The 18,053-nt window shown below is 38.5% G+C and overlaps 1 protein-coding gene across 1 annotated transcript in view; it reads left to right on the top strand.

Annotated features, from left to right (window-relative positions):
- LCK (LCK proto-oncogene, Src family tyrosine kinase) overlaps window positions 1-18,053 on the top strand; it is a 1,055,366-nt gene that overhangs the window by 282,271 nt on the left and 755,042 nt on the right. The window contains exon 2 of the mRNA XM_044082478.1: window positions 18,003-18,053. This exon is cut by the window's right edge and continues 59 nt beyond it. Coding sequence (XP_043938413.1) covers window positions 18,008-18,053 — 46 coding nt within the window. The 5' untranslated portion in view covers window positions 18,003-18,007. The remainder of the gene's footprint in view (window positions 1-18,002) is intronic.

The following is an 18,053-nucleotide window of genomic DNA, read 5'->3' as shown; positions in this document are numbered from 1 at the left end:
TTTTTTAATGTACATACATTTGCGGTATTCACATCCCCATTCACAAAAATGGTTTTAAGCACCCTCTCAATTCAAAATGCCATATCCTGTTCACATGAGTATTTTGTGTAAGATACTATCCTCTTCGGCTTCATTAAACTCCTTGATTTGCTTAAATGTTTATGTTACTCAAGACTGCACTAAACAAAACATCAGTGTCCCTGATCTCGTTTTGTATGTATTACTTTCTACACAGACCTTAAAACAGTGTTCTGGTCCTTCATTCCTCCCTTGAGCTAGTTCTGTTGTAGCTCTACCCTTCCAGTGAAGGAGTTTTCAGAAATGCTCAGAATTCACAGGATGACATCCTGGTCAACACTTGTAAAATCACAAAGCTATTTCTCATTTTTTTATTTACTGATGCATGCCTAACCTTAAGTCAGGCTTAACTGTTGATCATTTACTCTCTTTAAATTATGTTTTCCATGAGATAAGTGTAGTCCTTTTATTTGAAGGTACTTCACCAAGAGCTATGACATCAAGTCACTCACATTGTGTCCTACTGACTGTGTGCTCAGATGTTTTGATTCTTTGACCAACCATCATGAACAGTTTGCAATGTAGAGACGGGAGTTTTCCACTTTCTTTTTAAGAGTGTAATCTAAGGCTTAGTATATATAAGAAGCAGGGAATGAGGACAGAATAAGAGTTATTTGTGATGATTTCTTACATCTCAGTGAATTAGCTGAGAGTCTCAGGTCTGGTATCCCAATGTTTTGTCTTTTAAAATAGGTGTGTGTCAAAAACAGGTTGAACTTAACTCAGCATAGTGGCATCTGTTTTCATTCTGCCAATTTCAGACTGTTCTTTCAAGCTTTCAGGGATGTAATGATTTTTTAACACCTGAAAACAAATATGCCTATTATCCTGGATCACCTTCACAAACATTAAGAATTATGCAGTCATGGCTCATAGGTTAGTATTGCTGCCTCACAAGTTCAGCATCAGGATTTTGATTCTAATTTCTGGAGTCATTATGAAAACCACATGATACATGGGTTTCCTCTCACTAGTTTAGTCTAGTTTTCTACAACCTCCCAAATGCATGCCTGTTAAGTGACTCTTCTAAATTGTCCATGTATAGCGCATTCGCACTTGCCATTGTGACCTGTATCATGGTTGAAAAGTGTCCCCAAGGATGAGTTCGCTTGCTTCCTTAATAAATAATTAAATAAAGAAAAATGAATGAGAAGGCCCAGTGTGGAACCCCTCTGTCCTCCACTAATAGCTGTGCGCCCACAGAGGATATGGTTAACTATTTTGGCCTTTGCACTGTCCATCAGTTTTTTATACTCTCTGCCTAAAGCTCATATCAAATCTGCTTTTTACTGATATTTTATTTGATGAAGTCGAAGTGAGGAAGATCTGCAGGCTGTCCTTCTTCTGCCACTTTTGTCAACCTGCCAAAGAAGATTCTTACAAATAGAAGTTTAGATATCTTTAATTCCTTTGCGGTTTCTCAATCAGAATGACCTTCAAGGAAATAATGGATGTTCAGAGCAAGTACAATAATTAACACAAACTATAAAGCAACTAATTAGTTAATCACATAAAAATCTGTTAAAATAGCTAAAACAGCAAATATAAAGCATAACCAATGAACAAAACATGAGAGAAAACAAAAACAAGTGAAATATGAAAGAAGAGGTGGTCACTAAAGTGTCTTCAAGTTAAGTTCCAGGACGCTGGAACAAGTATTTTATATTTCATAAGTGGTAACATCTTCTTGCATTCTAAGATATATTTTATTTTTCTGTCTTCCTAAATGTTTAGGGCTAACTTGCAGTATAACAGAAGCTTTTAGTCCTAAGTGGAAAAACTTCCTGAGCAAAATGAATAGGCGCAGGGCTGTTAACATTCCCTGCAGTAATTTTCCCAAACTGTTCTTGTAAACTGAATTTGAAATGTCCTTTAGATTCCCAGGGGTAGGCAGATCAGATACGGAGATGCACCATGTGGAGATTTCCCAGAAGACATCTCCATACTTGTGCCAGAGATCGCCATAACAGCAAACTAAGCAGCAGCCCTCTTTTGGATGGGAGATGGGCTCAGGAAACTTTCCTATCTTGCTATCCAGAAGTATTTGCTTTTCATTTCAACATCAAGCTTTCCTTGAACAGGCTGAGATTTGGCTTAAGGGCACTTTGAAGGATGTCACATGGTCATATAGAGAGACTGCTGCATTGCACTTAGTCGCTATTTCATATAGAGAGACTGCTGCATTGCACTCAGTCGCTATTACTGCTAGTTATGATGGTTTTGTTGCACTGGTTTCCAGAAGGCACCATAAAACATAAAGACTGAACCATTTCCCACGAGATTTGGTGCTAAATATCCAAAAGTGATGGGTCTATTTTATTTACAAGATTATCATATCTTCTCTTAATGATGGTGTTTTCCAGCAAACCTAAAGGAGGCCTTGATTACTGCTATCCTTAAGGATGCAGTTAATAAAAATGATGCAGATAATTACCAACCTATCCGATGTATCCCATTCATTGGTATCATTTTTCAGAAGGTTTTATACTGTATATGCATATGGATTCAAATTTAAATGATAGCAACCAATTTATGGTCTGATTTTTTGACATTACAGAGATGGCTCTGATTTTTTATAATTTTATTAATGTAAGAGCTAATCATTTACTATTTGATCTTGGTCTTTTGCAACCTCTCTGCTGCATTTTCCAGGTTTATCATGTGATTCTGTTCACTGATTTGAGGCACTAGCATGACGATGCAGCCTCATCTGGGGATGGTGGGCTTGTACTAGCATGACGTTACAATCTCATCCGGGGATGGTGGGCTTGTACTAGCATGACGTTACAGTCTCATCCGGGGATGGTGGGCTTGTACTAGCATGACTTTACAGTCTCATCCAGGGATGGTGGGCTTGTACTAGCATGACGTCACAGTCTCATCCGGGGATGGTGGGCTTGTACTAGCATGACATTACAGTCTCATCCAGGGATGGTCAGTGGCCTATTTCTTTTCTTCCTTCATTCTATCCTTTGGAGTGGACCACTGGTGGGTCTGTTGTTGATCACTATGTACACATTCCCATTAGGTAGCCTTATTCAAGGATCGTGTCTGTAATATGCTGATAATCAACAGTTGTACCTCTCCTTCCACCAACAATCTATTTAGGCCTAAATAAATCAGCTGCAGATGTGAAATACATTCAAAACTGCATAATCAATAATCACGTTTAACCCAACACCTCCAAGATAGTTACAATTACACATGCTATCTTTTAATTTATCTGCACCAGAGTTGTACCTGTAATTATCTATAGTGATGGCAAACTGGAATTCATTGTGATAGTGCAGAATTTAGGGGTGATCTTTTAAGAGTGGCTCACTTTTATGAACCAGGTGATGACTGCTGTCAGGTCCTCTTGCTTCCATCTGAGAAGCTCCTTGTCTCCCCATTAGTTCTGCACCCCAATGTTTGATCTATATTGAGCTATTGCAATGCTCTGTTCCTCATACTCCTTAACTTAGACCCTGATAATCTGCAGCTGGTGCAGAACTCTACAGTTTATCTCCTGATGGGGATCTCTGACTACTACTTTGTTTATGCATAATCTGTACTGACCGGCAACTTGGAAATATATAGCCCATGAAGTTCTGGTCCTAGCTTATATGGCCTTTCATTACTTGGGTCCTTCTTACCATAAGGTGCTACTGACTTGATATTGGTCTGCTCATGCCCTATATTCATCTGCCCTAGGGTTATTGGAAGTAGTGAGGGTTCTGAGCAGTTATTCTGGTGGACATGGTTCCACTTTTCAAATGTCCCTCATGTGGAACCTCTTAGTAGAGTACTGTGGGTGAAGATATTTCCAACACTCACTGACTTCAAACAATCTCTAAAGACATACCTGTTTGAGCTCACATGTCAGAAGTATGTTAACCTTCAGAACTTTATTGTTTTAATATTTTATTTGTATCATTTATTATTTATTTATACTCTGATGGATGTGGGGCTATGATCTGTCAGGCGACACCTCTGCTGTCAATTAATATGTGATGGTAAAAGCTTTAATCAATAACTTTGACACCAAATACTATGCAAGAATCAGCTGGCCTTATTAATGCATATTAAATGTATAGCTACTGCCATGGAAAAATATCAGCTCTTCAGTCAAATAAGCTTTGCACTCAAAAAATGCACAGCAGAGTTGTAACTCTTGTTTCCCAGGATTTCACCCAGCTTGTTGAAATCACCTCTGTCTAGTGTTCTCTTACCAATAGTAACTGAAAGATTATTAAGATAATGTTTCCCAGAAGTGACTGAGGCCTTTTTACTGGCAGTACCTCTTTTTTTTCTGTTTTACAATAACTTGCTGCCAGTAACTAAACCAGTTTCGTACTATAATCACACAACTTCTGTCCACATTCAAATTATGCACTCGTAACAGAATTATCTGGTAGCTATGACTAAAACAGCTGATTTTTGAAAAGTAGAATCCACCACTTAGTAATCTTGCATCCCTACCATTATACAAATAAATCGGTCATCACTCGTGAAGTAAATAATGAAATTCAACGTGCAAAAAAATTACAATTAGGCAGTACACGTGAAAATTAGTGTGTGTGTGTGTGTGTGTGTGTGTCTATATATATATATATATATATATATATATATATATATATATATATATATATATATATATATATATATATATATATATTTACACATGTATGTGTTTTTGTGTGTGTGCACTCATGCAGGTATACACTTGACCAGAAGAGCACAAATTAAAAAAATTTGAACAGACTGGTAACAATTATTAAAACATTAGTTATCAGCTATTTAATCTTGTTACTACCACAAGCTGAAGGTTTAATATTGTCTAGCTACCTTTATTCATTTTACAGATACAGAACCCTTAAAAGCAATAGATTTCAAGTATGAGGTGTTGGGTAAATTATCCCTCTGTGTGACCTCCAGGAGGCGACGTCTGAGTGCTGGTGCTGCTAATAGTTTCAATCTGCATTTAAGAGTCTCACCTTCCATTTTCAGTTTGGCTTAAATTTTAACAGTAAGGTTCATGCTTGCACAGTCAGACACCTTTACAGAAAGTGCACTTTGAATAATGTAAAATAGGTTTAACCATAACAGAAGCTCTACAATTGTATACAGGGACCAGTTACAGTTTCTAGTACATTTCTCATAAAAAAGGCAACTGCAGTGTCTTATATAACTTTGTATTGTATCCTCCTTAATTTTTGTATCTTACAATATGTATTGTTCACAACAATGTGTTTTACATATCTGTTACATTTTTCTTTCATGAAAAAAATTATATTTAGATCAGCTTAGTGCAGCTTCTTGTACATTTCACATTTTACTAAAATCGGACAAAGGAGAACTGCAGACTTCGCACATCTCTTACGTGTGCATTGCAGTATCCCTTACATGTGCATTGCAATATCCCTTACATGTGCATTGCAGTATCTCTTACATGTGCATTGCAGTGCCCCTTACGTGTGCATTGCAGTTATATTACATTTGCACTTAGGTTTTAGCACATAATTTCATTTGGTTGATGCTTATAATATCAGTAATTCTTTAGTAGCTAGTGTCTAGCTGGTCAGTGCTGATGGACTCAGCATAGATGTCAGGCACTTGGCTGTCAGGGTCATTGCCAACACTGGCCTTGTATCCATCTGTGCCAGGTAGAACTGAGACTAGGCCTCAACAACAAATAGCTGGGATGAAGCAACCTCTGTGAGGGTCAAGTACCCAAAACATGGGTTCTCAATGCCCTTCAGAAGTCTGCTGTGTGTGTGTGTGTGTGTGTGTGTGTGTGTGTGTGTGTGTGTGTGTGTGTGTGTGTGTGTGTGTGTGTGTGTGTGTGTTTATCCATGGGCTGGCAGCAGCAATACTGAGGTCCTGCTAGACTGTCCCACTCTAAAGGAAGTCAGTGACATCTGCTCTTCCACTTGTCCAGCTAGAATTTCATCATTGCAGATTAGTGGATGAGGTCAGTAACAGTCAAAGGATAAAAAGTAACCCCCAAAACCCTGCCAGCACCAATATGCCTATCATTGTTTGATGTCCCAGCCCATCAGAAAAAAACTCTGCAAGGGTTCAGAAACAGTCATCAATTCTGTGTATCCAAACAACACAGGGACAACACCAGATGAGTAAAGACATAAAGCATAAGTCACCTGACCCATGTACAACTTGTACTAAACTAGCAGAGTAATCGCAGGATTCAAGGTCTTTGATCTTATAGATTCATCGGTTCATAGGTAAGTACTATACTTGCTGCCCTTGTGAGCCACTTTAAGACTAACCATTTTTCCTTTTTGTGCTTGAATTTACCTATGTCATTTGGTTAGAGACTGGCCTTACCCATCCCATGGTTGATAATTATATACTACCCCTAATGAGAATAAATGGGATTTTACCATAGAGAATTTGAGGGGACCTTTGCATGAGATAAAGCATTTAGGAGCTACCTCTGTCCATTAGTAGTGTAAGGGGCAGTAGTGGGTTAAAGTTTCTGTTTCCCATCCATAGATCCAAGTTATGCTTGAATACAGACAGGGATGAACTTTGTTTTATGTGGATGGGGTGTCTGTTCCAGAGCAGTGGTATTCTGTGTGAGATATACCTGTTCGTCCAAACTGTTCTGTTGATGTTGCACAAAAGGTTTAGATCTCTAGACAGAGTATGTCTCCTGCCATTTGACCTTCTGATGTGAGCAAAACCCTCAGTATTTAGTTGGAGGATGCCTTGTATGCCAGACACAGTTCACCTCTTAGCAGTATGTAGGATATCAAGTATAGTGACAGGTCTTTGAGTTGGTCCATGTTGGACATGTTTAGGCATTGTATTATTTTAGTAAGGTTTCTCTGTGGGAGTTCCAGTTATTGCATGTGTCTAGACAGATAAAAAGGGGGCATTATAATCAATGATTGACCTAATGAGGTCTGAATAAAGGGGGACAATGACATCCCTAGGTCTAGACACAATCCCTTTGTTTAAAAGCTGTGCATTATAGAAGGACTTTCTTACAACAATGGACACATGTTGGTTAAAAGTTAAGTCACTGTCCACATACATTCCCAAATCCTGAACAAGTGGGTCAACTCTTGGGGTGCATTGTCATTGGGGTAGCACCCTGGGGTATATGACTTTCCAAAGGATGCACAAATGCATTTTTTGGAATTTAGTTTCAGACAATGATTTTGACACCAGTTATTTATTTGAGAGAAGCCTTCCCGAAGGATGGCTACGTCATATGGAGATTCAATGACTGCTCTTAGCTTGCAGTTATCTGCAAACTTAGTTGGCTAGAGGCCTTTGGTATTGGCTTTTACTTCAGAAGAATAGATGTCAAACAGGAGTGGGCTTAGCACAGAACCCTGGGGGACTCCCCTGCTGACTGGTCTGTTTGTGGTGGTAACTTCCCCTATTTTGTTTTCCTATGTCTTATCTGTGAGCAATCCAGTGGGTGACAAAGGGGGTTATTCCTAGTGTATTTAGCTTTGGTACTATGCCTGAATAAAGAATTGTGTCAAAAACTTTTGCTAGGTTGAGGTATGTGGTGTGTACTGTTTTGTCTTCATCCATTGTTTTGTTGTGACCTTTTAAAAAAAAGTCCACCAGGTTGAGTAAGCATGACCTTTACTTTACAAATCCAAACTGAGGTGGGTCCAGTATTTGAAGTTCCCATATGTGCTAATTGAGTCGTTTCATGGTAAGCCTTTCCTTCACCTTGCATGTGAAACTGGTCAGACTTATGGGCCTGTAATTGCCTGGCTCTGTGGAAGGTCTTCCCTTATGCGTGGGGATGACTGTAGCTGCTCTCTATTTGCTTGTAAAAAGCCGACTTGGAGGCTGTGATTAAACATTGTTGTTACGGATGTAGCCTGTTTAAGATGCATCCAGGGATATTGTCAAGATCCACTGATGCAGTATTTTTAGCTTTTGATAACACTTTTAGGCCATGGTCTTATGTGATATCTGGTGGCGTGAAAGTTTCAGGTATATGTTGAGGCACAGACTGAAGGGAGAGAGGGGCAGAGTTAGAGCTAAATTTATTGGTCAGTAGGATTGCTATATCTTAAGCCTTAGTTTAAGTAACATCTTTTGCAATCATCTCAACGCATTGCTGCATTGCACTGTTGAGATCACAAACTTAATTAAAAAGGCTTTGTGAATGTCTTTGGCTTGGGTAGCTATTTTAACCTCAAGCTTTGCTTTGGTGGATTTTATTAAGGTCTCAAGTTGTTTGTTTATGTCAGTGAAAGGGCTTTCACATTCTGGGAATTAATCTTCTTACTTTTGGTCAAAATTCTTTTCCTGTTATTGTTTTATTGTTTTTGTTTTATTGATTATATTATAGTTGCACTATGTGGGTCTGTTTTGGGGTTTATTAATGGGTGCAGCTGCATCTACACAGCTGTTTACATGCTTGTATAGTGTGGCATCTTGGTAAGAAATCTTTGGGGCCTTTTCAGTTGTGCAATATGCTTGGGTTGATGCATACCAAAGTGGGCATTGTTTTTCAGTGATGGGTCTGATAAGGGAAGAATACTTTGAAAATATTCCCTTGGAAATGAACTGGGCCAGATATGAAAATTTCCTGACCATGGTTGAAACATGATAATCAGATGAGAGAGAGATGTCCACATAAATACCAGTGTTTCTTATGATCATATCTTACTGAAGAGAAGCACCATTTATAGCATATGAGGTGGGTGCAGCTTTTCCCCAGTTGTTACTGCAGTGTATTTTCCTGCATTCAACTTGAGACCATTTTCAGTACTCCAGGTATGTGCATATTCCAGCCCTTGCTGGGACCCAGCTATCAGTCATCAGCAAACTTGGTCAGCCACACTTTGGGAGCTATTTGAAGCTTAGGTACTTATTATAATTTCTTGAATAAATATACTGTTTGGAGCTTTTCTCCCCAGGTCTCTGCTGAAAATGGGGTCAAGCTCAGTCGAACTAACCCGATCAACAAATGTCAAAATAAAATAAACTAAATAAAACATATTGGCTTGGATGTCTGTAAAATAAATGTCAAGGACTATCAGTGATTCCTGTCATACCCCATTTGTTAAAATTTTAAATTCAGACAATGTACCAACAGTTTTCCACAAATTCACATCTGTAAATAGTACATTTGCAATCCAGTGGACAACGAGTTTGACATTGTTTGCGTATTTTTTTTTCGATAATACTAGCCTGGGTGGGATAGTATCAAATGCCTTTTTCAGGAAGAGACCTGGAGCACATAAAGAGTGACCACTGTCCACAGCCTCTGTAACCTTTTCAAAGAAGCTTGCTAACCTCAGGATACAGGACCTGCCTTTCACAAAACCAAACTGATTGGAGTCTGTTCTGTCAAGTTGTCTATGTCTACATAGATGAGTTCTGCTATCATACCTTCCACAGCTTTGTATACATGGCTGATTAATCTATAATTACTTGGGTCTGTAAAACTCCTACCTCTGAATAGGGGAGGGAAGTCACAATGTCTGTGCTCCAGGCCTTAGATACAAACCCCATGGAAAGGCTAAGGTTAAACAGTTTAGGCAGAGGCTTGGATAGTACATAGCTGGCACTGATGAGAATGCAGCCTGGAATGTTCTCTGGTCTTATGAAACCATTATTTCTAACCTTTGACAATGAGTAAGACATAAAAATAAAGCGCGAGCCACACAGGGATAAATGCTCCAAAACCACTTGCAGTTAAAAAAGTAAAAACGTAAATTATGGTACTTAGGAGCAACCCAGCATATAGACCAGTCGTCAGCATCAATATAGTCACAATAGGAAAACAAAAGTCTGTGTTGTTGAATCATCCAAGAAATAATCCACCATGAATAAAACCAGATATATTTATTTAGGCACATAAAAAGGTAAGCGCTTTCGCCAGAAGGCTTCCTCAGACCTTCAACAAACAGAAATACAGACTGTTGGACATCTTATATAACAGGTATTCAATTAAATAATTAACGAGATGACATCATCATGAATTCTTTCAACAAATTCTTAAAGTCAAAGGCATATAAAAAGCATTTCTCTTACATATGACTTGTTCATTATGAAATTAATATTCCAAAATTGTCCAATCACAACTATACATAATTATATAGAACTTGTATTAAAACTTCAGTAAAAATCAATCAAGTTATATATCAGATTTGTATAACTTGATTGACCTTTACTGAAGTTTTAATACAAGTTTACTTTTTTAATGATTAAGACACGTTCCAAGTTGCTTTCGGGGGAAACTAATTTTTCCGGGATAGTAAGGAAAACAATACGAGTAGATGGGGTTCAATTAGCATTAAACTGTCCGTTAATATACTAATTATATCCTTGGGAATGGAATGGTGACAGTATTATGAATGAGCACAGTGCATTATGGGACATTATTCCTTCGTTTCCTGACACACCTGGAGAAAGATTTGTCATTTCCTGTGGTATCTGCAGTGAACATAAGTTTGTACTTTGCTTTACATTTTCGAATATTGTTCTTAGTTCCTTGCTGGCATGTTTCATTGTGATCCGGAAATAGATGAATATTTCTTGCAGCTCTTCATTATTTTGTTATTTTGCTATACAGTTTATTAATATGGGAGTTTCACCAGAGTGGTTTATTCCCAGACTATGCTGTTATACCTAAAGTGACTTTTCTGCGTAGCTGTCTAAGTGTTGGCAAAAGTTGAAGATGAATGCACCGGCCTTCTCATCTGGGTCTCTTTGCAGGGGATGATTACGTATTTTGAGTATGCTTTCTACAAGCTGAAGTAGGTTTGCCTTGGAGAAGTCTGTAAATGTGGTCTCATTTCATGGTGGTGTCATAGTACTACTAGGTCAGACACCGAAGATGACTGATTTGTGGTCACATTAAATCATGGATGAGGACATGTGGGATAGGGTTATAAACAGGAATGGGTTGCTAAGGACCAGGTCGAGAAAGTTAGAGACACTAGTGGGTAGTTTTACAATATGTACCATCACAGTGGTGTTAACAAAGTATAGCTAAACCTTGTGCAGATCCATTTTTAGAGATTTAAGTATACCAATTAATGTTTAGATAATAGAAGTAGAAGAAAGTAATTGATTTGATATTTAACCCCTCTGTGGTGTTAAGGTAACCTTAATTTTCTTTAGAAGCTTTGATGGGGATCTGTAGCTTGTTGTATCTTTCGGCTTTTCCCGGTTAGGGATCGCCACAGCGGAACTCCGGTCTGCTAATGATTGGCAGTAGATTTTTACATGCCAAGTTGCCAGCCCTGATGCACAACCTTCAACGAAGGTATGCCCATTCACGTATATCTTCCACACAGAAGATGCTTTAGCGGAGAATGGAACAGGACAATGTCTTACTGTGAAGCGACAACAGTACCGCAGCACCACCACCAATCTGTAGCTAATAGCTGGATTTGTTATTGAAGATTTTAATGTCCAGGGATTCCTAGGTAGGTTCCTGGGTAATTTGATGTGAGGTGATGGTGTTTCTGACAAACAGAGATACTCCCTTGCAATTAGCCAAGACCTGAAGGCCTGATATGTGCTAAACCCTTGAATAGAAGAGTGCTGGGACTTAAGAATGTGTTCAGTTTACAGGGGGCCTCACATCCTGGCATCTTTTTATCTGAATGCTGAGCACTGAGTAGTGTCACCATGATGTTGTCCAAATTTTATTTTTTACTTATTTCTCAATGTCTGTTCAGGGGACTCTGCATAAACAAGTTACTACTGGGGAAAAAATGTTTCTGTCAGTATGAAGAAGCCCTAATATTAGAGGTGTAAGCCATCCTTTGTGAAAAAAGAGGTATTATTTACTATTTTGTCCCATATACTGGATGTCCTTAGAATGACTCTAATTTCTTATCTAAATGGTAAAGCCAATTCTCCTCTCGTGACACCTAGGCCTCACTCAACATCACTCAACATTAGGCCTCATTCTTTGTGAAGGCTAGATAGTACTCAACATTAGGGTCTTTCCTGTCACTAACATTTGCATAGTAAGGTTCAACATGTCTCTCTGCATGTCCATCTGAGTAGACTGTCTCAGGTCATTCACTCTCACATAGGTCACCACTAGGTTTTATCCATATTTGTCAGATTTGAAGGACCTTAGAGCCATTGTGACATCATGTATCCTGGCAGTAAACAAACAGTTTAGTCACACTGTTATTGTCCAGTTTGGCAAGTGTGAATTCTTCATACCAAACTATAAAGCCACCAATGATTAAAACATTTCACTGAGTGGAATAAGAGTTTAGAGTTCCTTATGGGTTTAGGCCTCTCTTTCCCGGTGTCTCTTGGGTGAACAATGTGTATATTTCCAATATCTGTGAGCAGAAAAGGAGTAGATGTTGACTTGTGTGCTGGAGGGTGGACTCTTTTAGTCTATTTTCTAGAGGGCTTTGGCAAATGTTTCTTTTACAGCCTCAGCATACAATTTGGGCTTAGTGTTCCGTTGCGACTGATATGATGTTGTGGTTGTGTGATGCTTACTGATAGTGGGCTGAAGCAAATGTTTTAGTTGCATGTTCTTAAATGTTTACGTGTCTTGCAAATTGTACTCTCAATTGGCAGAAGCAGTGAACAGTTGGTAAACATAAGGCAGTTAATACACTGTATTAGAAAACCTTATGTGATCAGACAAGGGGGGGACCAGAGTGCTGAGTCATGTTGCCAGAAGGGAGAGGTCTTCAGCTGGTGGTAGCACTCGCAGTGAAGATCTAAGGCTTAAATATTTAGGATGATACTTTGCAGATGGGTGAGATGGTAGCTAATCTTGCAGTACTTGGTGAAAAGACAGAATTAGGTTGCCAAGAATAATGACTAGCAATGACTCTCCTATTGCCTATAACCCAGCTGCTATTAGTGTTGGCCTCACTGCAGCTACACACTCTTAGGAAACAATGCTCTTTTGCCCCTTCTATTACCAGAAGCAAAATAAATAAACAAGTAAATAAATAAAATACAAATACAACACTTATCCAAAGCTGGTTCTTGAGAAATTGGTCATACAGGCTTTTTGGTGATATGCAATTGTACTGTAGATATTACAATGGTCTGTATGCTTGCTGTACATTTCTTCTGGTAGATGCTTTGAAAAGCTAACAATCAATGAGACACCACAAAGTGTTATCTCTTTTGTGGGAGGCCTTTTCAACCTGTAGCTCAATACACCATTACCTATATATACTAAATTCCATGATTGCACTGCACAGCAATGGCAAAGTCAGTAATTCCACAAATATTCTAGTTTCTAATCATTAGTAACAGAGTCATTTTTAGTGCTAGTAACAACATGACTTTTGTTAAATTGGCACTGTTATCTCCACAGCAAACCAAAGAACCATAAGAATGTCACTGGCAGGAAATGAACTGGTAACAAACTGGTTTAATACAAAGACAAAGGTATAATACAGTAAAAAAATGTTAAGCGCTTTGTCTGGGTAACCTGCCAAACTTCATCAGAACAACAGTCACTGACTCCATTACAGTTTTATACCCAAAGCAACCAATCAGCACTCCCCCCTTATTAACACATCTACCAATAACAATTCATTTTACATAATAAAATTATAATCTAGTCTAATTCTAGATTTGACCTCCTCATTCAGACTTTCCTTATTCTCAACCACCCCTCCCATGGACTTGAAGCTGATTAATGTGTTCTACAATTTTTCCTTCTATCTCAGCTCTCAGCTTCTTCTGATTGCACCCATTTGCTGCTATTATAACTGTCTTATCTATACTGAGTTTCATCCCATGTAACTTCAGTTTTGCATTCCATTCCCCTATCCTTTTCTGAAGTTCTTGCTCAGAGTCTGCCTGTAATGCCACATCGTCTGCATACAGTAACTTTGCTGATCTGTTCCCTCTGACCTGTTTGCTAATATAGTCCATCACCAGTATGAACAGCAGTGGGCTCAGACATGAACCTTGACACACACCCACTCCCAATGGAAACCCTTTTGTGAGACTGAGTACTATTCTTAATTGAGTCATTGGATCCTTATAAATAACCTGCACTAATTCAACCAGAGTTTTTGGGACATTGAACCATTGCAGGGCTGCCTAAATCAGATTTTTTTCAAAACTTGTCATATGCTTTGCTGGACTCTTTCCTCATCTATAGCTTCACTGGCACAAGTATGCTTATTCTGCAGTCATCTGGGATACACCTTTCTCTCCATTCTGCTAAGAGCATCTTCAGGACCCATTTCTTCTCAACTCGTGTGACATTATGCTCATATCTACCATGACCTCATCTGACCCTGCTGCTTTCCCTGACTTCATTTTCCTTAGTGTTGCTGTTACCTCTTCTAGCATGGTATCCTGTTCTTCTTTCATCATACAATGTGTTTAGGGTAGTACAGCTTCTGTGTTTTTTTTTCATTCAGAATCTGCTGGAAGTACCTTCCATCTACCTTTCACGTGGACTGATGAGCAGGTTATTGCTGGCATCCCTTATAAAGGGTTTCTTATGACTATCTTCTTTATAGTTCTGTCTATGCTTTGCAACCTGATGAAGTTTCTTTGTGCTATAAACTGTGTCATGTTCTGGAAACTGGTAGAGTGACTCTCATGCCTTGCTCTTCACTATTGCAACTACTCTCTCTTAGCCTCTTTGTTAGCCAACCAGTGTTCCTTCTTAGCCTGGTCCAGCTTTTCTATCCCCAATTTTTCTTGCATTCCTTCTTTCTTTTGATAACTTCCTGGACCCCGATCCATGTACTGATGTCCATACAGTTACGGCACTCAAGTATAAAGGATCCCTGGTGGCTAGTGGTCACCCCATCCTCATCCTCATACTATATTCAGTGCTAGTAGATGAACACAGTCTTTTGGCCATATTCACTGCCTTGACATACCGGGGCCGGCCATATTGATCTACAGGTCAGAGTAATTTTGTGAGTCCTTGATATGTAGCTGCCTTCCTGCTCTCTGTTCCAGGACAGAGAGAGAGAGAGAGATACAGCACATGGCTAATTAACACATGCCTCTTCCCCAGACTATCTCATTTGTATACACCTCGGCTGCTGATCCAGCCCTACATGGTTCTGTACATAAATATGTTACAACAATGTGCAGTACTGCATCAGGGTTGTTCCTGAATTCCAAACAGTTACTACAACATCTGCATAAGGTGCACACATTGCGGTATTTTTTATGAATTACCTCCTATATCACTTTCATCTAAAGCACTTCCTCTTTACTGATTATTTGTACTTTTTAATATTTCTGTTTTCAACATAGAAATGTCACAAGACGGGATGAAGCCTTGATAGCTCCCACTTACAAGGAAAATACTTTAGAGAGAGACTCCTTTGTCTTACAGACCAATCAATTTACTACTATATAAGGTGTTAGAAAATAAAAGTGAAGTTCGTTCATACAATCAAAGAATCACAGGTGTTCAAAGAATCAAAGAGTCACAGGTGTTCATAGACTCCAAGAAATCACAGAATATACAAGGCATCTGGGCTCTGCAGCCATTTTTGCCTTACCACTGGTGCCTCGTAAAAGACATTCAGCCTTTATTACTTATATTTTGACCAGGTAAAAGTTGATTAAATATATTCCAGGATTTTGTACCAAAGACCACAATGCCATATTATATTAAGTGAACTCAATACGATTTTTGACTTCTTTCCATCTATGTGCAGTTATTAGTGACAGCTGACTCCTACAGTGATCCCTGAGTTTCTAGGCAACACATATGTATGCAAATATACATACACGCACACACATGTGCGCACAGACACACACACACGCACACACACACACACACACACACACACACACACACACACACACACACACACTCACACACATGCACACACACACACACACACACACACACACACACACACACACACACACACACACACATGCACACACACACGCACACGCATACACATGCACATGCCTACACACGCACACACATGCACACACACACGCACACGCACACACAAACGCACACGCACGCACAGGCATACACATGCACACACCTACACACGCACACACATGCACACACACGCACACACACACGTGCACATGCACACACCTACACACGCACACACATGCACACACACGCACACACACACATGTGCAATTTAGAAGTCTCCAATCTACTCATATCATGTATTAGGAATGAAGGAGGAAGCTGAAACACCCAGAGGAATTCCATCCAAGCATAAGGAAGACATGCAGACTCCGAAAAGAAAGTCGCACCAGAACTACCTCCTGAAAATTCAGTCTAATGGATACAAGAATAACTTATGAAAAGATTTCTGGAGGGTTGAATACACAAAAAATCCATGACTGGCCTGTTCCTACTCTAGTCATTCTGGGACAGCTGCTATTAATCACTCACTCTTTGTCAGATCTTAAATTATTAGAAAACTAGTACAACATTTTTATGCCGCTGATGTGTTACAACTTGAGTATTGTTTGTTTCAATTGTTATGCTCCGTTATTAGGTAGCAGTAATAAAATCAGAGGGAAACTATAAGCTGAATGTTCTTTTATACATTTTGTCTTTTTTGATACTTTTGTGTCTAGAAGTAGATGTGATATATATAATGGGGATAGACCCCCCCCCCATATAAGGGGTCGCAGCAAGGAGTAACCTCTGCCACAAATATTTATTTTGCAGTGCTTTGCTCTCTTTTGTACAACTTTTGTTTTACTTTTATGATGATGAAGACACTAAATATTTAATTTGCAGTGTTTTGCATGTCAGGTAAGGATTGGAAGACACATTGATTTATAGTAAATCCATTCAATTTGCACGTGACTGGAATATTCCACATTAAGGAAATCCATTCAGTTTGTATGTGATTAATTTCACTTTTCCTCAATAAGGTATCAGCCACCAAATTTTCTGTGATTGTTCAGTGTTTAACTACATATGATACTGTCTGGATGCCTCTAATTTTCTCTGTTTACCATTAGTGCTTTCTAAGTAGTTTCTATTATTTTCAAAAATGATAATTGGGGAAACCAGAATAAGTAAAAATCCTGATTCCTAATGTCCCTGAGATGTACATGGAAGAATAAGCAGAGAAGATTTTGACATTTTAATGTGAATGTGTTGACATGCTTCGGTTAACATAATGTAAGATGTAAAACAGCAGCCTAGATTTCCACACTATTCCCATGACTACAAAGAAACTAAAATATACTGTAGAGTGCCATATCTGCTGCAGAAAGTAAATATATGTATATATATATATATATATATATATATATATATATATATATTAGTTATTCTCAATGAGTTATTTGTTTTATTTTACTGTTTACATTCTAAGACTGAGACATGACAATGATGTTAATATTGTTCCAGTAGTCAGTGGTGACCATGACTTTGAAGTCAAACAAGTTAGAAGCAAATAGAATCCATACAGCAACTGATAAAGGCAGTCGCTACAGATAATACATGACAAATATTCATTATTAAAATATATTGTAATAACTCTAGGTAGCAGCTAGCTGTAACACTTCTCTGGATTTAGCAAAAAAAAAAAAATAAAAATGGTTCATATGATAGTGTTTTAAAGAGAATTCTTTATGGTTCTAGATCTCATAGGTTATGAAAAATAATTAAATAGATAAAACTGATCAGAATTAAACATGTTTTAAACATTCTGCCCTGAAATTTTTATCAGACATTAATAAAGGGGAGGGGGACATACTTTAACAATGTGTGTAAACCTGTATTTTGAAAACCAGTCAGGTGAAAAAAGGCCCCACCACTCAACATTTAGTCATAATTCTGAAGAATTTTTATAGCACTCAAGAATGATTGCGGGGAAATGAATAAGATCTTTGGAGAGCCCTTTTAATGGTGTTCAGCAAGGCTACTGCAAAGAACAAAATAAAATAAAAGCTGACATTGTCAAGAGAGTGCAGGTTTTAGGGCAGTAAGTTATTTACTCTTTTGTTTTTTGTTCCAGTGGCAATGGGATGCAACTGCAGTTCAGAGTATGATGATGATGACTGGATGG

This window comes from Protopterus annectens, chromosome 1.part1, assembly GCF_019279795.1.
Source record: "Protopterus annectens isolate FY-2018-M chromosome 1.part1, PAN1.0, whole genome shotgun sequence".
In the NCBI taxonomy this organism is placed as follows: Eukaryota; Metazoa; Chordata; order Ceratodontiformes; family Protopteridae; genus Protopterus; species Protopterus annectens.
This window is presented reverse-complemented; position numbering and strand designations above follow the sequence as displayed.